General features: G+C 38.5%; 3 protein-coding genes across 5 annotated transcripts; 1 reads left to right on the forward strand and 2 right to left on the reverse strand.

The window, feature by feature from the left end:
- The first annotated feature begins 3,128 nt into the window (after positions 1-3,128).
- On the forward strand, positions 3,129-10,118 carry LOC131670886 (proteasome activator complex subunit 4A-like). 2 transcript variants are annotated; one of them, XM_058946863.1, is made up of 15 exons: positions 3,129-3,343; positions 3,439-3,746; positions 3,816-3,956; positions 4,031-4,193; positions 4,357-4,752; positions 4,815-4,963; positions 5,028-5,347; positions 5,408-6,407; positions 6,481-6,751; positions 6,813-7,196; positions 7,268-7,831; positions 7,895-8,801; positions 8,871-9,424; positions 9,487-9,693; positions 9,766-10,118. In XM_058946863.1, the coding sequence occupies exons 2-15, from the start codon at positions 3,445-3,447 to the stop codon at positions 9,907-9,909; spliced, it is 5,502 nt and encodes a 1,833-aa protein (XP_058802846.1). In that variant the 5' UTR covers positions 3,129-3,343; positions 3,439-3,444; the 3' UTR covers positions 9,910-10,118. The 2 variants fall into 2 exon arrangements, with proteins under 2 accessions (XP_058802846.1, XP_058802847.1); XM_058946864.1 differs by having other exon boundaries at positions 3,129-3,291.
- Positions 10,119-12,109: 1,991 nt separating this feature from the next.
- Positions 12,110-15,388, reverse strand: LOC131670863 (uncharacterized). Its single transcript, XM_058946840.1, has 3 exons — positions 14,931-15,388; positions 14,771-14,870; positions 12,110-12,184 (listed from the first exon to the last, which is right to left on the reverse strand). Exons 1-3 carry the CDS (start codon positions 15,386-15,388, stop codon positions 12,110-12,112), a joined length of 633 nt encoding a protein of 210 aa, XP_058802823.1.
- A 4,379-nt stretch (positions 15,389-19,767) lies between these two features.
- Positions 19,768-21,679, reverse strand: LOC131670912 (uncharacterized). 2 transcript variants are annotated; one of them, XM_058946907.1, is made up of 7 exons: positions 21,564-21,679; positions 21,228-21,497; positions 20,658-21,159; positions 20,501-20,600; positions 20,302-20,424; positions 20,072-20,227; positions 19,768-20,001 (listed from the first exon to the last, which is right to left on the reverse strand). In XM_058946907.1, exons 1-7 carry the CDS (start codon positions 21,613-21,615, stop codon positions 19,945-19,947), a joined length of 1,260 nt encoding a protein of 419 aa, XP_058802890.1. In that variant the 5' UTR covers positions 21,616-21,679; the 3' UTR covers positions 19,768-19,944. The 2 variants fall into 2 exon arrangements, with proteins under 2 accessions (XP_058802890.1, XP_058802889.1); XM_058946906.1 differs by having other exon boundaries at positions 20,501-21,159.
- Positions 21,680-21,863: the final 184 nt, after the last annotated feature.

The raw sequence follows: 21,863 nt of genomic DNA on the forward strand, positions 1-21,863 counted from the left end.
TAATAATGCTTTTCACCTGAGAAATTATGATCTTGCTCACGAGAATACTCACAGACTAAAGCGCTCAAAATTATGAAAAATAAAACAATGTATTTATCCGCAGTCATTTTCGTTCTCAAAGACATTTCAAACGACTATTAACAGAATGTAACTTTTTCAATGTCTCGAAGAGCTTTTATCGATCGATCACCAGTGCCTCTTCGGCATAGATTATTGAATCAAGATTATTTCGACGTTATAAGATTGTGTTGCGCTTATTTACTCCATTAATTTTGGTCGTAATTTACTTATTTGACAGTTATATCCTTGTCGTAAAAGATCGATTCCTCAAATAAACAATACGTAAGTTCCCTCAAAAGTTTAGATTTTCAATCTGATTTTCGATTCACCTTTTTCTTCAATAATTTGACATGATCGAACCCATCGTTTCAATATCGATCTTTTTTCTAATTGTATCGAGTTGAGCCTGCTGACATTAGATTCCTGAGAAAATTGTATAAAAGGATCAATGTACAAAAAAACTGATTCCATTCTTTTTTTAATAAAAATATCTTTCACTGCTTGCAAGAATGTTAAAGAATATACAAAATCATGTAATTAGCAATTTTTTATGAATATCATTAATGTTCTCAGAATTAGTATATTTTTCTACGAATAATATTGATCTAGATGTTGTAATCATTGTAACATCTCTGTAACTATTTTATCTATTAATAGTAACTTTTTCAGAATCTTTCTACAATAATTGTTGCGCAAACGAAAGCCGAACGTGTAAAATCGCTTGGCTACAAAGAAGAATATTACCATAAAGTAGTAACGATATTGCAATCGAACAAAGGAATTTGATTGGCAATCAAAAGATTAAAATGAGATTAAATTTAAAATAAGAAGCGATCTTCCTGCGCCCACGAGGAGCCGAGATATCGTTGCTTTAGTTTTTAATGCATAACTCATTTTTTTATGCGTCTTTGTAAGAAGCAAATACCGGTTTCTATGTGACAATATTTATTTATGTTGACTTGAATTTGAAAAACTAGATGACGATGCAAGCGTGCCGTGGGATCACGGGCACGATTACCGAGTTCTCTTACAAAATTGATTTTCACGACTTTGAAGAATTTTTTTTTACTTTCAAATTGTTTTGTACTCAGTTTTCAATGTTGCTACCAGAATGCGTGTAAATATAGTCTTTGATACTTGAATGATACTTCGGACAAAAGAGGTAGGCCATCAAAGTTAAAGTTTTGCAATTAATTTACGGGAAAACAGATAATAGATCCGTTTTAATTTATCTGATATAGGAAGATCGGGTATGAGAGTTTTTTAATAGCATATTCCTTTCTCATGTATAATTTTCTATTGATAATAATTTGCAACTGCTTTAATTTGAGCTCTTGAATTTTAATACATAATTCGTTTAATAACAACTAGTGACGTTAGACGCGCTTGACGCGCTCTTATCTTCTTTTTCATTTCTTGTTGGATTCATTGAAATATTTAACGCAAACACTTTTTTAAGATGAATTTTTCAATTTTTTAATTTTTTCATGACATGTCATTAAAATACCTTTTAATACTCATTGCCCAGGAACACAGAAAGTACCTAAGGTTTACCAAGAAAAGCTATTAGAATTAATGGCTTTACCGTTCGGCTTTATTTATAGCAAAATCATGAAATTAGTGTTAGCATATTTCATAGAAAGAGGCATCCGCTTAACAAGCTACTCGGACAACTTCTTGATCTTTGGCAAAATGGAGTTAGAATATAAAAATTATACTGATTTTGTAGTAAAAACACTATCATGGTTGGGATTTATAGTAAACTTTGAGAACTCTATCCACGGTACAGCATGTTTATTAAATTGGAAAAGGAGGCACTTGAGAAATGAATATAGAACCAATCCTTTTGTGGAAGAGGTGCAGATACGATGAGCTATTTAAGCTTATAGGAACCTTCGTATGTGCCTGGGCGTAAATTCTGAATGGCTCTATTACAAGAAATTGAAAAAAATAAAATGCAAACAGGATCCAATAAAATACTGCAATCTAGGAAGAGTGCAATGGAATTGAGTGAGCTAGCAATGACAGACCTCGCGCAGTGGGACCGCAACATCATCTCGTTGTACAACGCAATTTGGAAATTTTAATTTAACAAAGAAGCATTTTCCGTCGCATCCACCATGAACTGGAGCGCCACTTGCAACACAGAAAGCTACTATGAATTTTGGAGCAGACAAGAAACAGCTAATCACGTAAATTTCCTAAAGCTAAAGGCGCAGCTCCTTGCAGGGGATACGCTTTTAGTAAAATTATCAGGAGCAAGGTTTTACATTATAAAAATGCAAAATCTTGCTCATGGTAAAGAGACCTGGAAGCACATGCTACTAATGCTTTCGAGAAAAGATATGCCAAGATGAAAGTCTAAAATTGAGTAATCTTCATGTAAAATCAATAGTATTCAACATTGCTCGTTTTTAATTTACATTTATTAATTAATTTACGTATTTCTTATAATATAATTGCTCATTTTTTTCAAAATACGCGCTTTTTATGAATCCCTATATTCCCTATAAAACTAGCCTGCGCACAGATGGCTGCGTAGTAGCGTAGTCCTGGGGGCCTATTCTGAAAAAAAATTTTGTGGTAAATCAGTTTGTCACTTCGGTTTACCACAGAATTAATCACTTTAGATGTGATAAATGCTTATGACATGTGCTAAAATTTTTTTTCAGAATAGGCCCCGTGCTAAAATTTTTTTTCAGAATAAGCCCCCTGTGTCAAAATTCATGTCGTTTTGAAAGTGTAAGAATCGTTCTCTTATAATTATAATTTCGTATGTATGTAAACAACTACTTTTTATCAATTAATATCAAAGGCAAAATCATTATTATGATTTGTAATTAAAATCCACAGTATTTCAATTACAAGAATATTTTCCATTGACAATGACTGAGCTTTTTTCATTTCCAATCCGTCTCTATTACACTTTTCTTTTTCTAACAACAAGCTCTTCGCGAATAGACGTACCATGGAGAAGTCTCCGCATGACACATGCGTAAGTAGTAGTAAATAACTAGTATAGGAGAAGGAAGACACCATATGTGTTATTGCGTTTGAGAGAGCGCTGATGTCGATTCGATGATGAATTGAAATTTGAAAGCTTGGTATTACAAGAATTTCATTAGTTTACATATGGCTGCCGGCGTCGTCATACAGCAACATGACTTGAGAAAAATAAATCGAGGCTGATTATTTCGTCAGAAAGCTCATTCGCATTTACGCTGGCGACAGGTGAATATTGTAGTATCATTCGCTATTGCTGATATCATCTAGGTTATAATCAGTGAGTTAGCAGTCAAGAGAATCTGCCGTGTTCTAAACAATACAATTTATAGAAAGGCAACTATTTGACGTTTTGTTTTTCGTTGTTTTATCCAGTTTACGATGAATTCATTCATGCGAATGATGTGCGTGAAAGGAATGTCCAGCATCGGAAGTTTGTCAAGCGATTGTGGATATGCAGAATCAGCTATGATTGACATGCAATTGTCGACCGAGAGCTTAGACCTGCTGGACGGATCACCTTATCAAACGGAGATTGCCTTTAACAAGCTTCTACCTTACTCTGATAAACTTGATGAAGAAGCTGATAATTTACTTGCTTATATTAAGGAAAATCTTGGGAGATGTGTTATAACGAGAGATATCAATCCTGGCTGTGTTTATTGGTCTCAAATGCTAACAGAGTAAGGTTAATCTTTTATAGGTTTTTCAACAAATGTTTTAACAAATATATTCATGGTTTTTTTTTCCAGATATATTCTGCTGTATGGTCTAAGATTTACTAAAGAAGAACATGTAGTGCTTGTTAAATTGATGTATGAGTTAATGACAATTCCAAAGTTGAACTCCACTTATGTATCAAATTTTGGATCAATTTTAGCCATTTTATTAAAGTAAGTAGATTGTTTTATTCTTTCATAAAAATTAGCACATAATGTTTTGTCATAGTATGTATTTTTTTTAATAGGAAAAAAGAAGTACTTTCTCCAGATGATCTACAATTACCATGGAAACCTTTATTTGACCTCTGTACAGATGCATTTTTGCAAAAATATAAATTAAAACGCGATGATCCATCTCTAGTAAGCACCTTGGAAGGTTTGATTAAAGACATCAGTCCTTATTTTCCAGTGAGTTACAAATTTTATATAAAATACTTAATTTACAAATTAATTTACAAAGTTGTATCATCATTTAAATAGCTAAAGAAATACAATTTCGCATTTTATATTTGATCTATTTAATATATGCAATCAACAGTTGATAATTTATTACCTATTTAATTATTTTCAGCCAAGTGCTACTCAAGAAATTTTAGATGAATTAATGCCAAAGCTGTGTCCACTTGATGCGCAATCTATAAATCAAATATTTAGAGCTTTCAGCTTCCTACCAGTGCAATTACATCCAAAATATCATTCCATTGGACATGAGTTATGGCTTAATGAATTTATGAAACTCTGGAAAGTCTACCACAATCAATCTCTATGGGAGTATGACCTTATGAAATTAATTGTCAGATTGGCCTGGAACAATATTGGTTACATTGACTGGAATCCATACATACCGATGATGTTCACAAAGTTCTTTCGTGCCCTGAACTTACCATGTTACTACAAGAAAATTCCAAGTGCTTCTTACCTTAGTATAGAATCACGTTCTGTAAGCCAGTGGATAGCATCAGTTCTGGTGAGTAACAACTGGCAATTCTACTGTGAATTTTATACTAATAAATTCTGAATCACTTTTAGGGTGGCAATTCATGTGCACAAACTTACTTGGATAAATTGCTAAAATCTGTAGAAACTTACTTGCATCCAGCTAATCAAGGTCCGTGGGTAGATAGTCTACAAGATTGGTTCTTTCAACTCTGTTTTTTTTTCGTTCGACGAATTCATAAGTACGCCTACAATAATAAAAGCTTCATAGTCAGATCATCAACTGATTTTTTTTAATAATTATAGAGAGCGGTTCTCCAAGCCAACTTGGTTTACTCCAATTCCTGACAGTCACAAATTGAGCGATGCAAACATCGACGCTTTCGTTGATAGCATGATGCCTGTGGCGATGATCGCCGTGTTCAACAATAGATGTTCTGTTGCGTTTTTTAATATCATTAAGTACTTAGCGATTCTACGTCCTAACAAGATTATTTTTAATTTACTCGAGAAATTCTCGCCGACAATTGGAACTCAAATTGAAGAACATAAGGCAACTTTTGCTATGAACAGTATGGTTGCTATAGCTCGACCATTAATTCAAGGATCAAGTTACTTCAGTAAAGGTAGGTTCCGCTATTAAATTAATGAAATATGTGAACTGTGTTGTTTTAATTTACTTTCAGAACACGCGTTTGTTGACGGACCATCACATGCTTTATCAATTCTTTTCTCATGTCTGGCGAATATCGATCCAAATGACACGTCGAAGTGCTTGCACACCTTCAAGTTGATAACTACCTACGTCAATCAAATTCCCGTGGTCGACTGTTCGCAATCTCGCGGAGAAAAGACAGAAGATGAACGTCTTGTCTGCGAAGAGACTTCGCGTTTCGAAGACTTCGTCTTACAACTGATGGATAAACTATTTACGTTGATCGACTCGAGTGCTTTAGAATCGGTTCGTTTGGAAGGTCAACCAAGCGACAGGAAGAAAAATCCCTTGGAAACGATGATGGAGCATTCGGTGTTTGCGTTATTCAAGAGTCTTCTGTTGCAGATGAGTGATGCGATTTTTAGTAGCGCACTTAACAAATTACGTCATTTCATTGAGGATAGTAGTTTGGAGACCAAAGTTGCTGGTCAACTGGTCGCTTATCTTTGTTATGCGTTCGGTCGTGTGAATGCGCAAGCGACTATGCGAGCTTTTGTACCATATCTCAATGAAAAAATTCTCGATGCTCTCGGTGACGGTGATGATGTACTCAAAGAAGAAAATCTTGATAATAAGCTACTTTATCATCTGTTATTACTTCAAGAAACTCTGTCGACACAAGGTGATGCTTTGTTGCCTTATATGGACATGATCATCAAAGTTCTTGACAAGGTGATAAAATTCAAATCACTCGAGGGCCAACAACTCGCTGTTTTGATGCTCAAAAATGTTTTGGATTCGCTGTGTTCCGTAAGATGTTTGAAGATGGAGAGGAACCTTGACGATCTGAATTATCCATACTGGAGTGAATGGGGTGAAAGTGTCGAGATCAATACCGCCGAAATAAGATGGTACATGCCTGGCGAACAAGAAATCACTGCTGCCGAAATGTTGTTCAAACGTTATTTTTTACCTGCTGTCGCTCATATCCAGAGTTACATTCAGGCAAACAAGAGCGATGGACAATTACGGTAAGTTGACGATGCTTAGTACTAACTTATTTTTATTTTTTATTTTACATGTAATACCTTTAATATAAAATAGGGATGAGCTGCAGAGAAATCTACGGATAATAAACAAAGTCTTGGTTGGTTGTAAAGCGGTTTTTCCAAATTGGTCGGAGCCAGCTTTGTTAAATGAACCGTATCAGTCTTGTACTGTCAATTTCTTACCGAATATTGGCAATAAATATGAAATAAATATGCCTGATCGCACAAATGTCAGACAGTTTCTTGTACACCTGGTCACATCACTTCAGGAGATGATTCTACAGAACGTTCAAGATGATATTAAAAGTCTTATACTTATCGCTTATGTAAGCATCATTTGTGGATTGAATATCGGCGCAGCGTTTAATCGTTTTTCTTATGTTTTAGATCTTGGATGAACTTTCAATGAACAGAGCAAAAGCTTTGATAAATTTAAATTCACACCGTCGTTACTTCAGAGCGCAAAAGGCGTCGCTCGAAAACAAAATTACTGGTGATAAGGGTTATTTCCCAACCATCTTGCTTACTCGTGTGGAAATTCAGCACGCTCTACGTAATGTACAAAGCGCGCGTTCTTTCACTGCAACGAGCAAGAACATCGTTATGAATTTATTCAAACTAAGTATCAGTCAGTACAGTGCTATTCGTTCATTAGCCCAAACGATTCTATTGGACGTGATGAACGATTATCCTAATGCATATCAATTTATTACTGACGAGATCATTGAAGTGTTTGATAGAGATACCGAAACTCATCATGATGCTTATAAAGTAATTATAATTTAATTGAAATTACGTATAAGAATGAACGTAACATATGATTAATTACGATTGATTTTTAGGGTGCTTTATATCTGCTTAACAAAATAAGCAAGAATCTATTAAAAGTGGGCGATTGGCAAATGTTTAATAAGTTACTTCCAGCTTTTGTGTTAGCCAAGCCGTCTGAAAAGCTAACGGTTATCGCACAGCAAACGCTAGCCGTTCAAGTGTTCATGAAATGTTACAATACAATTAATATTAAGCTTGAAGTCCCGAATAGTTGTATAGAAGCAGCTTCTAAATTATGGACTTGCGGTGTGCAGCCGATTTCTCCGCCACCTACGGAGCAACAAATTCAATTGGGTATTGAAACTTTACGCATACGTGGCGAAGAAAATCTGAAGCTCTATTATGATACTCTGGACAAACTGTTGAACGCCATTCTTGAAAAGAATCTCCACTGGCGACATCGTCAGACCGCTATGAGTTTCATCGAGAATCTTATAGATCCTGATCACCCATTACCCACCTCGGTTGTACGTTACTTCCTCAATGCTCTCATCTGCGAGTCTATCGACGAAAGGAAGCTTGCTTGGCAAGTGGTACCTGCTATTCTATATCAGCTTAAAAAAGAGCATCCAAAAGTAAGATTTATTTTTGTATATTAACTTTTGAAAATCATTCATTGTTTTATCTGCGTGACACAGGTACAAATAGAAACTCCAAAACAAGTTGAAAAGGGTTGGAACCCAGGACCGAGAGCAGACAACGCCTGGCTGCAGTACAACCGCGACAAATTGCCAAGAACCGCGAAAGAATGGGACGAGCCTCGTTACCTTCACAAAAATTATGTCGGTTACTACGCTTGGTCTAAAAAACTCGAAGTTTATGCTCCATCTAGTCAACAACCGAACCTCGACAAAAACACTCGTGAATGGAACGATCAGGAAAAGGAGATCGATTATTTCTTCAGTGATCAACAAAATGTTGACAAACTTATCGCTTTCAACACTCTTGAGGAGAAGAAAGGTCGCGATTTCTTCAATATCAATCGTTGTTCGATCTTCAAAGGTATTGCTATAAACCACGGTGACGCTCATTTGGCCAATTTCTTGCCACACTTGGAACGAATGGTTCAGGATAAACAAGAAAGTATGCAACGTTGCGCGACTGAGATAATTTGCGGGTATATTCGAGGTGCCAAGCACTGGAATTTCCAGATGACCGAAAATCTTTGGAAACATTTTGTGCCAATCATTAAAGTGGCATTGAGTAATATCACCGACGAGACTATGATGGATTGGTTTATATGCTTCAGTTATGCATTTCAAAATAGAGATCCATCGAGGATGCATTGGTTGGTCGAATGTCTCATGGAAGAGTCTGAACTTGCACAGTCCGAAGTTTCCTTTGTTGAATGCGCTAGGTTACAGGTACTTAGGGGTGCTATTTGCCAGCAGATTTGGCGGCTCAGCGAGTTGCTAAAAAGATTAATCCACAGGATAGAAAGTCGACTATTGGATTGTCCGTACGATAACGTAAGAGATCGCTTGGCATCAATGCTCGTTATGATTTTCAACGTCAACATGAAGTTTAATAAAAATCAAACGAGTAGTAAGTACTATATTTGATTATTGCAATTGAATTGAACCGAGTTTATAAAATAGATCAATGTAATTTCAGTTTATCCAGAGATTCAAGACTTTGTAGACAAGGTTTACCCACGTTTGGAACCAATGTTAACAATCGACGATCGCAAATCGGAAAAATGCGTGAAACCTTTACGTCTTTTAAAAACCGTATGTACGTGGGTGTGTCGAAGTGTGCAAGGTTCTCATTTTGGCGCGATACCCAGTTTTTACAAACTCTATCCGTTGATCAGTCAATTGGAAAATGAAGAACAAAACGAGGAATTAGCTGCCGCGTGTTCAAAGACATTAGCTACACTTGGATCCGCTATCATACTGCCCGAGTATGTGCCTTTTGCTTTACAGACGTTGAGCAAGTGCTCGAAAAGCTCATCGTGGTCAGTTCGAGCTGGCTCCATAGAATTCCTTCAGGTTTTATTATTCCATAATATGAGTACCTTACTCAGTGATAAAGCATGGATCACTGAGATAAGAGTTGTACTAATGCGACTGATCAAGGATGAGAGAGTTGAAGTTAGAGAAACTGCTGCGCAGATTCTGAATGGCATGTTGCATTGCACCCTTATCGAAGATCACGAGACACTTTTGGTGAGTGATCTTATTCTTTCGATCGTGGTGTTGACGAATGATGTACAATTTTAATTTTGTAGGAGGACTTTAAGAAGTTGGCAAAAACTAAGTTACGCAGCAGAAAAGCTGAATCGTCGAGTTGTGCGACTAATGCGATTTATTTGCGTCATGCTGGTGTGCTCGGCATGTGTGCCTTTATACAAGCACATCCATACGATGTTCCTGAGATAATTCCACCTATTTTTGAGCATCTGAGTAATCATCTCACTGATCCAGAACCCATTCCCGTAAGTATTTAAACACTGTTCTATATCACGCATGCTTATCGACCAGTTAATAACGATATTATCACTTTTCAGACTACGATACGCAAAACCCTGAATGACTTCAAGCGCACGCATTGCGATGGCTGGACAGGTCTACAAGGCTTGGCAGAGAGCTTAACGCCGGAACAGTTCGCATTACTGCAAGATCTGACAGTGCCGCCGTCTTATTACGCTTAATTTTTACTGAAAGAAAAAAGAAGTAAATTAAGAATACCACTTTGTATAGAAGAGGTTTTTTTTATATTGTTTTACTTTGCACTTACTTAAGCGCTCAGAGTGTTTTTAATTATGTGATAGAGATTATTCTAAATAAGGTGCTTGAAATTCGTATTGGTTAATTATTGATGGTTATTTATTGTATGTTAGTATTTTTCTACTTATCAATAAAAGGTATTAGGAATTATCTTAAAAAATATGTATGAATTACAAATTTCCTGAAAGTAATCCACATACATTTACCATTCAAGTGTTTATATTATTTAGTTTCTTTGGGAAATCTTCGAGCTTGTGTATTTTGAAGATTAGCGCTACTGCCACCATTCCAATCTTATTTTGGTTAAAATGTTCATGTCCTTAAATCTTAAAAATAACGTTTTTCAAAGTATTATCACAAAGCTGTCAATGTTCATTCACTTCGTGCTCAATATTTTCTGTAGAGTATTCTATCGAGTATTTTTCGGTGGAACGAATTGAAGCATCACATTTTAGGATTTCTGATTTGGGAATTCAGCGATTCGCGCAATTATAACTTCTCTTAGCTACTTTGGAGTACAAGTTTGCTCGCGCAACTATAATTTGATTGAATGAATCTTCGTTTAAAGACAACGTCTACGCTATATGTTTTTATGCTTTTGCTCGCGGTGATCAAATTCGGTCCCATGCATTCAACGATTTATTGACATCTGCGCTGCCAAAAGCTTACGTGTCCTTTTCTATGTAATATAATATACATAATTTTCTATATAATAATTTATGCGCTACCACAGGCCAGCAACGCACTTTCGTGAGTATCGTGGAAGTAGTGCTCATCAATTATTCCAGTCACCAGTATACCCTAAATCGAACGTATTGTATCTCTTCTAACTTCAGCCGTATAACGAGAAGCAAAGAGAAAAAAGGAAAAGTTTTACGTGGCTGACGCGGGTGGAACTTATTGGATATAAGAATAATTGCCATTCGGCTCGAGGATAATGCGAAAAAATCAGGGTTGTCAAATGTAAGAATAATCGATGGCTTTTTCGCTTCTATACCGTACGCGCAATAATCTGATTTCTGATGCTGTCGCAGAAGTTTCTTTCAACTTATGAATAAGGCGATCAATCATATTTCGGGCTCGTTTTATTTTTTCTCCTATAGCTCAAGGGTGAACATGCTTATTCATAGAACATACACTGTCTGCTTCGTCGTGTGAAGCTTTCTGACATAGAAAGTTTGTTCAATTGTCTAGACAGTCATGTACTTCTTCAAATATCCATTTCCACATTCGATCCTGCCCCAACTTGTTGTTTTCATAAACTGTAATAATAAAAGACACGTGTTAATTTGATATGATTAATAGACACATTTTAAGGAAACACATCAAGAAACGTGACCATATCTGCACATCTACGAGATACATTTTATTTTAAGTACTTATATCTTGGCAAATTGAATGATGTTTGAGGCGCAAGATTATCGTCCGATCGTAAGAGACATGAATTTGATGGTGTCCTTTGCTTAATCCAAATCTATTAGTAAAGTACGCAGTTATTTGAATAAATTTCTTACTTATATCACTCAACTTTCAAAATGTATCAAGTTTTTGTCATCGTTGGCAATCGTTGTTTGGGAATGGTTTTTTTTTTCAAGTGGCTTACAGTGCAGTTTAAAATGACTATAATTTTTCCAGCTAGTCGAATCAATCTTTCCCCTTGAGGACCCTTTTAAGCCAAGCATTATTTGTACATTTGTCGACAATTTCCGTGACGTTTTTCTTTTATCACCCTTATCAAGACTGGAGAGACAGTCGTAGTTGACAATCATTTTTATTGATAGTGATGGTCGGATGGAGGTGTGACTTTAGTCTTTAATCAGCAGCAAAATCCAACATGAAATACCGATTTACGCGAATACGCGAAACATTGAAAATTTTTCCAAAGAGTCCAGTCGATGCTTGGTATCCTGAAAATAACATGACGCCAAATAGATGTTTTTGTAAAACGATAAGATTCCTGAAGCAACGTAATATTTTCAGATAATTCACTTTTCTTCATCGAACGTTCACATGTAATTTTACCGGTAAAGCTCTATAGTACATATAATCTGATGTAGAAGTTCTACATGATGAAATAGGTAACAATATCATTCCGAAGTGAAGATATAAAATATTATTAAAATTTTATCGAAGTAACGAAGCAAATAGAAAGATCAAATAAAAAAAATGCGTAACATAGCAATTAGAAGCAAACGGCAACTTACAATAATATTACTTTCTCTTACCTTATATAGAGGTTGAAATCGAAAATCAAATAAAAACGACGACACTGCCTCTTGTCCTTCTTAAAGTCTCACGAGTCTCAAGTTGTTGAGTTGATTCCATGCTCTGCAGGTTGAACCTCCGGTATAACCGTTACATTTTATGTAACTGTTCAATTGACTTTTGTGCTGTTGCAGGCAATAACTGGTTAGTCTTCATAGACAGAGTTTGTGACGATAATTACATGAATATTCAACTGAAATTCGGCAAAACTTAAAAGAACGGCTGTGCGAATGCTGTTAGAACATAGCGTATTAGAAGAATGTTAGGCGCGCACTGTTGGTCATAAAGAAGAGTCGCAGGGGGTAAGCGAAGGGCGAGCAAGGCTGGACTGAGAAGGCTGGCGAACTCGCGGTCGATGTCAGCGGCATTTGCATAATCGACGAGGAAGGTATGCGCAAATGACGAACCGAAGGGGTGGCGCGCATCACCTGGAGCGCCTCGGCATACGCGAGCCGTGTCGAGAGTGGGCGGGCTCGCTAGACGACAATTCGAGGAGACGCGACATTGTCGTTGCCCACGGTTTTTGCATAATTGATCGACAGGCGTCTGGCAAGTTTCGCGCGTCGCGTGTCGATAATTTCCGCGAAATCGTGCGTCGATGTTGCGCGCGACACGGCGCAAACTTTCACGGTCTTTTCTAACAATCACAAATCGCTGAGAAAACTACAAGGACTCGCATCAAAAATGTATCAATTATCTAAAATTCATCTTAGTTTTTTTAAAACGTTTTGCTAGTGACTTCCCCATCGTCTGTTATATCTCGGTACCTATACCATCAATAATCTCATTAGTCGCCAATCTTCACCGAAACGAGAATTTCGCCATCACTGGAAGAAGATTGCGCGACGATAAACAAGAAGTAGTTTTCCGACGGCAATTTAACTTATAGAGTATTAAACAACTTAGAGCTCTGCAAATGGCCAAAAAGTAACATTATTAAATTGGTTTGTTTAGCGGTTGACAGTACCACTTCTAAATGTAAATTCTTGAGGAATACCTCGGTTGTAATGCTTTTTTCGCCAAGTTAATAAAATAAGGTAAGAAAAAATTTGCAATCTATGACGCATACAAATGTATAAATTGTATTTGAATGCTAAGAATATCTACTAGTCTCAACCAGAGTTGAGATAACATTCCATTTATTAGTCATGATGAACTGTTTACAATGAACCCTAATAACACAATAATAATAGTGGTAATAATAATAATAATAATACATACATACATACATACATACATATAGTAATCAGCACCAAATTACATTTGTGAAGATCTTGCTAGCATAAACAACCAACAAAGGCTTCTATTACTTCGATGAATGTATATTCTTATATATATAAGTGTATGTATGTATATATTCCCGTTCCGAATATATATAGCTAAAGTCTTAGAAGTGCCATCACCTTTAATCAGCAGCCTAGTTGAAACTCGTTATGTGTTTATTAATCATATCATCAGTTATTCAATTTAATATTTGCATAATCAGCCATTGAATAAATAATATTATAAATCACATGAATAGTCACATAATTAGTTATAGGATCAATCATATAAAATATCAAATGTTCAATCATGTGACCTATAATGTAACTTTATCATATAATTTTATGTGACTTTAATATCATGTGATCTACCGCATGGAGTTTTTCAACTACGATCATTCGAACTGATTGAATTCAATTCAAATATACTCGTACAACGCGAGACTATCGTGATTACTGTAGGCAGTCTTTAATTATCAGCAAAATCTCACGTTAAGGAAGTTTCAACGTAGGCAATTACGCCAAGATACAGAGAGTTTTCAACAAGCCCATTTATTATTGAGTGTCTGAAAACCATATGACGCGGGAAATATATTTTTATAAAATCATATGTGTTAGCTTCAATAGTAAAATAAAGTTTTAGGAGAATTTAGTGCTTTTCGTTAGTCGTTTACATTTGCATTGGAAAAGCTCAATTGTATATATAATCTTACGTAGAAACTCGATGTGATGAGTTGGGTAACAATACCACTCCAAAGCGAATGTCAGATGCAATTGAAATTATTTTAAAGTGTCGAGGAAAGCAATGAAATGAAGACTGGGAGTCGTACGTGACGAGCCAAAGGGGTGGTGCCACGGGTTTCCAGAAGGCCTCGATATTCGAGGGTGGACGAGCTCGCGTGACGATAATTCATCGCGATTGCCAGTCGCGACAAGACACGGCGCTTCTGTAAATACTGTGGAACACCTCGCTACTCTTCAATGGAATAATAGTCTCGAGTGACATTTAAGCGAACAGTAGAATGGACTATCGAAACAACTGATCGATGGAAAGTCAGATATGTAAATGGCATACTTAATAGGCTAGGGTTTCGCTGGCATAGCAATCGACGAGAGTGTGCATCGTGAGAGTGCAAATGATTCCGAACAGCGTGGCCAGTTGTATGTACGAAGGTTTGGCTTGGCCGTTGCCGAGTACCTGCAAATTATCGAACGACGATTGCGGTTAACTGGACGTCGATTATTCAGGCACACTTACTCCTAAAATCTGAAAGCCTGCGCAGCAAAGCATCAGCGAGGTATTGAACACTTGAGCCAGCATCACGTAACAAAAGGAGCTTTCGACGGCTGCGGCGATTCTGAAACCGCGACAAGTTCCGAACTCGTGGAGTACGCCGAGTATGAAAAATCGAACTTACGAAATAAGGTGCACGTGTCTGTCGACGAAGGCCTTGACATTGTCCGTGAACTGACGCTTAGTCATGAGACGGGCGTCGTCGTCGTCGTCGTCGTCGTCGCCCTCCTGCCGCTGTTGCCCAAGAAGTTCGATTCTGTCGGCAAGGATCTCAAACTGGGCGCTCAGGTGGAAGACCAGCGCGCCGAAGTAATTGTCCGGGATGGAGATGGATGCGCCCGCGAAGAAGGTGGCCAACCGCTGGCCGGCTTGCACAAGCTCGAAGTAAGGAGTGCGATAGTACTCGAAGGGAAAGGAGGATTGAAGTACGAGCTTGCGACCGGGCGCGTAGTCGGTGATGTTGTTGATGATTCGGAAATCGAGGCCGACGAGGGGAGCGACGACGAAACTCACGTAGCTGGCGAGCAGCACGTAGTAACGTATTGTATTTTCTTTTCTTTCGCTTGACTGTTTTTCTATCATTTTGCGTCTATTGTTATAGTTTTCATCTAAATAATTAAACATTTTCTGGCCTTCTGTTTAACTTATTCAATCGCAATATAAACAAAACATACGATTGGCTTATGAACCCGTAAAACTTACTTTAAATAAAGTAGTATACTTAATGGGAAAGAAACGCATGTTGTACATCGCACCACAACTGTTATAGTCAAAATGTTTCCCACTGCTTCTTAGAGGACACTGGAAAATCATTTCTGCCTTCTCGTTCTTTTAGTCATTATTCAGTTATCATTAGTAGATATAGAATAAGTACAAGTCAGATTATTCTTTTCGATTATAAATAATTACCATTTATTGAAAAATGTTATTCAAATAACTATATGTAGATTCACTCTAATAAATGAAATTTAGACTTTCCAAGTAAGTAACAACATTTATCTTAACACGTATTTCTACTCCTAATACAGCATTACATATCTTTCATATACATTTCATATTAGCTACCTTCCATTGACGGTTAGCGGCACTGTGATATAACAAGCAGTCGATTTATGTTGAGTAAACAAAATACATTTATAAGCAAAAATTCAAACAAATGTGATTAACACAGACGCTGCAATAAATGAAGAAAGACAAGTAAATAATTTTGTCTACCGTAGGTTTTCGAAAGATCTTGGACAACAGCATTGTAAGTGTATGAATAGCCGAGTCTCGTATTGAAGATGTACCACTTGCAATTGTAGAAGTTGTGAAAAAAACCAAAGCTCTCAAAGTAAAAATTGACGTGCAATCGAAAACTACATACTCCTTTTGTGAACAGAGAGGGTAATGAAACTTATGGAAACTTACGAGAGAGATATGCATTGTGAGTTCGAACAAGAGGTGCCGACCAGCGTCTGATGGACATGTCGATAAAGACTCGATCGTTTTTCTGACAATTTTTGTCACTGGAAAAGGGCTGAGACAAACCCATGCCTAGCCGCCAAGTGTTTTGCGCTAAACTACTCCATGCTCGTTTTGAGAAACCCTTATTTAACCCCTAGCGAATAACTCAACAAATCAAAACATTGCGTCTTTTATACTTTGTAAGTATTGAACGAGCTGCTTGATCCTTTATTTTTGTCAATTTCAAACTGTCCATCGACTCGTGCCAATCTTGTGTCATCGACTGTAACACTGGGACAATCTATTTAAGAAATAAAATATTATTCGAGTATTTTTAATATATTAGAAAAATAGAAGTGTTGCGCTTTACTTGAATTCACAAAGTATAGACGACAAGCTACTGCTGGTACTCTTTTTTATAATGCTGTCGGAAAAGCTGCACCTTAAGCCTGTAGTTATCAGCAAAGTTCAATATTAAATAAGTTTCAACGTAGGCAATTACGTAAAGACGTGGAGATTTGTCAAATGTGCTCCCTTGTTATTCTTATTCCATTAGTCCGCAGTATAATAATTGATTTTGTTGATATCATGTTCATTTCGAAGCTCCGATATCGCTGTCACTTTGAAATAATTGTAGAATTGACTTTCGTGCCGTAGAAGTCAATAATTGGCTATAATCTTTATAGATAGACTCTGATATCGACTATTACATATTGCGATGAACATTTGTCGAGAAATTGGCAGGTTTTACGAAAACGACTGTATGAATGTATATTAGAAGAATGTTAGGCGCGCACTTCTGGTCATAATTGAAACGGCGTCAATGACTAATGAAAGAAGAGCTAACGGCAGTACTATTGGAGGGAACGGGTGACAAATGGCGATGGGCGACGCGGTAACAAAAAGATAAAAGTTCCGCGTAGCATTACTGACGTTACTAGCTGCGATTAGATGTTTAAGAGGTCGATTCCATCGCAATGAAAATCATTATCTCATTTATTCACTAGACGTGACTATCCTAGGTTCCGGATAATCATTTTGAAGCCAAAAGCTCGCGGTCACGCGGAACGAAGGGCCAACGAATATCTGCTAAGAAAAGCAGAGAGCAAGTACAGAGGAAGGAGAAGAGGAATAGAAGAAGAACAATATCTCACAAGGGTGGTTGGCTTGTATAGGCGACAATGTTTCCGGGAATCTAATAAAAAATGTAGCCAGTGCCATCTGTGCTTTTACTATTCGTATGAATTATCATGTGATTCGCGCGACAAAGCTTGACGTGGAACTTCGTCACTGGCGAGAAAGCGAAAGAGAAGCGCGCTCGATGTCGCCGGCGCTTGCATAAACGACGAGCAGAAGGGGTGGCGCGAGGCTCGCAGAACGCCTTCGGCATTCGAGCCGCGCTGAGAATGGGCGGGTTCGCGTGACGATAATCCATCGCTATTGCCAATCGCGGGGAGACACGACACATTCGGTGCCCACGGTTTCCAAGGGAGTAATCGATTGAAAAGCATTTGGAAAGTTACGCGCGTCGCGTGACGATAATTTGGGCGACGTCGTGTGCTATTGACGCGCAGTGGCGACGCAGCCCATTTGCATACTCTATTACAAATCTTGGCTCCCTGGCGATAATTGCCGACGACGTGGATTCGTGCTTCGCTTCGCGTTCGAGGCGCGCAAGATAATGTTTTCCTTCCTATGTTTTATTAATTATTTATTTAAACGAGCTATGTTTCTCTTGTAGTTCATCATTCAACTGCCTAGGTAGGTGAATTTCTTCTTTCATCACAGAAAAATCATTCTCCTTGTCACCGCTTATTGTTAAATTTTACCTTAGCACGTTATCACTCACTACCTTTGGTGTTATGTTATCGAGTGTTTCTTTATGAGCTTTCTCTTTTTCGAATGGCTTTTGAAATCACATCGGCTCTGGCGGCGCATCACTCGCTGCCACCCGCGCGGCCAGGAGGTTTCAAACGACGGCAACAGCAGCAGCAGATTTTCGAGCAGCGGCGATAGCGAGAGCGAGAGCTCTCTCTCTCTCTCTCTCTCTCCCTCCCCTGCCACGGTGTGCATGCGGAATCCGCAGGTGTCACCGATCCAAGGATCCATTTGCCCAACCGTGAGAATTAGTACCACGGTGGTGCAATTCACGATCCTCGCGTTTGATTTCCGCTCCGGGGACACTGCCTCGATCGATCGCCGCAGAGGACGTGGTGTAGCCGAGCTACATTTTTGTTTTTTTTTTTTGTTCGGCGCTTTCTTTTACGTATTTCTATTTTTGTAATTGGCCGGCATTAAATTCTTTTTCATCGTTAAATTGCCGGCGTAATTTGCTATGTTGTTTCCTCTCCTGCCTGTCCCGAGTTCTCACGCACGTGAACGTGGCATCCTGTACGCCCGGCCGGTTGCTCAGCAATTGAAGCGTTCGTGCCTCCCGTGCCCCGCGCAAATAATGTTGTAAATAGAGTCGCCGGTCACAATTTAAGTTGATAAACCGACTCTCCTTAGCTTCTTCGTTTGAGATATCAATATTTTGCTTGCAATTAAAACCTCCTACTAGGATCTGAGCATTATCAGTATTTAACTCAATGTCAAAGCCTTTGATTTCTTTAGCTCCGATTTGGGATATTCGTTTTCACATATTTCGCAAAATACGTCCATTTGAAACTAACTGCCTTATATTTTATATATAAATATTGCCAATTGGCTGTAGAATACTTTTGCTTAAGAGCAATTTAAAAATGTCGACCACTCATCATGACTGCCGAAACTTAACTGCAAAGAGTACTGAATTTTATTGTCTTTTCAAAAAATATTTTAATTTATGGAAATTAGATAACTTCCGTTAATAGCAAAATGAATGGTCTGCAAAAGAATTATTCTTTTTTATTTTGGATCGATATATTGCTGCTGCGGTAGCAATAATTATTATATAAATTATTATTCTTAAATGTTATTAGCAATAATCACCGTTTCAAAACTTAGGTACTGCTATTTTGTAATAATTGTATCAAACTTTGACTATAATTTGTAAAAAATATCGGTTAAAGTTTTTCTATTTAATTTGCATTTAACCTCGGACAACAGCTTAATAGACTTATAAAATGAGTTTTGAAAACTCCGACTTAGAAATATTATCTAAATCTTACGATCAAGATCAATCTTCCAGATTAATATATATCGGGTTTCCCTTCCGAGTTTTTTCGCTTGTAATCTTTTCACTGATTACAAATTATCTCAACTATTTGGGTTTGAAAATGTTCTGTAGAGTTTGAGTCCTTATATTTAAAAAATGCAATTGTGATTACCCGACTACTGATACAGTCTGCCCTGCTATGAAACGTATATTATAAGTTTTGCGTAAACGTGATACTCGTCCCATAACACCGACGACGCAAATATAGCAATTTGATATAATAAATGAGATAATTAGATATTCGACTGATATTCGATGAATGAAATGGGCTGACAAAGCACTCTAGAGATGCTTGTATTATCATCGAGGAAACAATTCCTACGAGTGCGACAAATTTCTTTACTAATAAAATATATATAATTTTCTATTACAAAATATATTTATATTTTAGTATCTCGTATATTTTCGTGGCAGTGAACCAGCCCCCGATCAAATCCATTATATGCTTTACGGGTGGATCTACGCCTTGTAGGACATTGTACATTTTCCGAGCATATTACCTGCCGCTAGCGACTAACAGCATCGAAATATAACTAGCAGTGGACTTCAAAATCTGTTGAGTAAAAAAACGCATTATTTAAATAATGCTGATAAAAACATCAACAAACGTGATTTATGCATACGTTGCAATAGGTTGAAAGAGACAAGTGAAAAATTTTGCCTGCTGTTAGTTTTCGGGGGATCTTGGACAACAGCATCATAGGTATCAATAGCCGAGTGTCGTACTGAGGAATGGTGTACCACTTGCAATTGTAGACGTTGTGAAAGAAGCCAGAACTCTTGAAATGAAAATGAACGTGTTACCGAAAAACTATGTACTCATTTTGCAGGCAGAGAAGGCAATGAAGCTTACGCGAGAGGCTAAAGTTTCACTGGCAAAACAATCCACAAGGGTATGCATCATCAGTGTGAACAAAGTGCCGACTAGTGTGACTATTTGAAGGAGCGATGGCTTATCCTCATTGCCACCAATTATCTTAAGCATATGAAAAGAAGTCAGTCCCGCAATGAATGTAAAGGTTAAAGTATTGACATACTCGAAGTGGACTTACGCCTAAAATTTGAAAGCCCAAGCAACAAACCACCACGGACATACAGAGGATTTGCGCTGCGATCACGAAATTGAAAGACTCTTCAACGGCCGTAACCAACCTGCAATAATCTAGATAACTCGAGTGTATAATTTTAATTGTTAATCGTAATACTAACGCAATCAGATGGACATGCCGATCGATAAAGACACCAACGCTTCTCTGGAAATCTATGTCACTGGAAAAGGTTTCAGCCGCGGGATCCGTTTTGATAAAGCGCTCGATTCTGTCGCCCAAAATCTCAAACTGGGCGCTCACGTGAAAGACCAAGGCCGCGTAGTAGTTGTCGGGTATGGAGACGGCCATGCCAATGAAGAAGCCGGCGATCAGCTGCGAAGTCTGCGTGATCTCGTAGGCGGGACTCTTGGAGTAGTCGTAGGGCAGGTAAGATTGCACCATCAGCAATCTGTCGCCGTAGTCGGTGATGTTGGATATCATGCGGATGTTTATGCCGAAGAGTGGCGCGAAGGCGAAGCCGGAGTAGCAACCGGCCAGAACTACGTAGCCGCTTATCGTGAACAGCCTGGCTCGGGCTGCCTCTCGTTTCATCGCCTCCCGTTCCCAAGAGCGCTTCGGCCGCAACCAGTCGCACTTGACCGACTCCACCACCGGCCACAGCACTTGCTTACACAATCATCGGTGAGCTAGAGGAGCGTCGGAGTAAGTGGGGGACCTCGGCGTTACGTACGTGTTTTGCTGCGCCAGACGAAATAGAGCTTCACGCAGGAAGTCAAGGCAGAGCAGCTGGTCACGAGGTTGTCGATGACCAGTGGCAACTCGTTAAACACGAGTACCAAGGCGTACATCTGCGGAAGGAACAGGCAGAGCGATATCGTCGCGATCATTGCCGGCACTCGGAACGTCACACTCGTAAGTTCCTCGTCCAGATCGCGCTCGTTCGGCCAGACGCCCATCAGTCGCAGGCTTAGCCGGTTCAGTCCCAGTGCCCATTTGAAATCTTACATCGATCAGTGCACGCTATACGTTCGCTACGTTCGAGGAGTCTCGATCGCGCGAGAGTCACCTTGGAAAGCTTCGCTTCGACCCTCCTTGGCTGACGCTACGGCCACCCTCATCGTTCGCCAATGACTAGTCCGCGATCAGCCTCGGCGACTCAAAGGCGATATTTTTCGACACTTGGCACTCGCGCATTACGGTAAGCTCGACTCGGAGAACAGCTCGAGACCTGTGTGGCGAGCCCGAGCCGTCTCGCGGCAAGAGGAGGGGGGAGGGGGCAAAGGCGAGCGAAGTGAGTGGGGGATGTCGTTAGCCACCGTCGCATCTTCTTCCGCTTCGTTCGATAAATAATTGAACGATCAATGTC

Source organism: Phymastichus coffea, unplaced genomic scaffold (assembly GCF_024137745.1).
Source record: "Phymastichus coffea isolate CEN01 unplaced genomic scaffold, Cenicafe_Pcof_1.1 PCOF00117, whole genome shotgun sequence".
NCBI lineage: Eukaryota > Metazoa > Arthropoda > Insecta > Hymenoptera > Eulophidae > Phymastichus > Phymastichus coffea.

Excerpts from the sequence above, each read along its gene's own strand:
- LOC131670912 (XM_058946906.1), bottom strand. The coding sequence starts at position 21,615 with ATGAGGGTGGCCGTAGCGTCAGCCAAGGAGGGTCGAAGCGAAGCTTTC. Across the intron at positions 21,498-21,563 it reads TCGAAGCGAAGCTTTCCAAG|ATTTCAAATGGGCACTGGGA; the intron begins GTGACTCTCGCG and ends GATCGATGTAAG. Across the intron at positions 21,160-21,227 it reads CGTCTGGCGCAGCAAAACAC|TGCTGTGGCCGGTGGTGGAG; the intron begins GTACGTAACGCC and ends TGTGTAAGCAAG.
- LOC131670863 (XM_058946840.1), bottom strand. The coding sequence starts at position 15,388 with ATGATAGAAAAACAGTCAAGCGAAAGAAAAGAAAATACAATACGTTAC. Across the intron at positions 14,871-14,930 it reads AGACACGTGCACCTTATTTC|AATCGCCGCAGCCGTCGAAA; the intron begins GTAAGTTCGATT and ends TCGCGGTTTCAG. Across the intron at positions 12,185-14,770 it reads CAGGCTTTCAGATTTTAGGA|TTGCCGTTTGCTTCTAATTG; the intron begins GTAAGTGTGCCT and ends TATTATTGTAAG.
- LOC131670886 (XM_058946863.1), top strand. The coding sequence starts at position 3,445 with ATGAATTCATTCATGCGAATGATGTGCGTGAAAGGAATGTCCAGCATC. Across the intron at positions 6,752-6,812 it reads GTCTTATACTTATCGCTTAT|ATCTTGGATGAACTTTCAAT; the intron begins GTAAGCATCATT and ends CTTATGTTTTAG. Across the intron at positions 9,694-9,765 it reads CTGATCCAGAACCCATTCCC|ACTACGATACGCAAAACCCT; the intron begins GTAAGTATTTAA and ends ATCACTTTTCAG.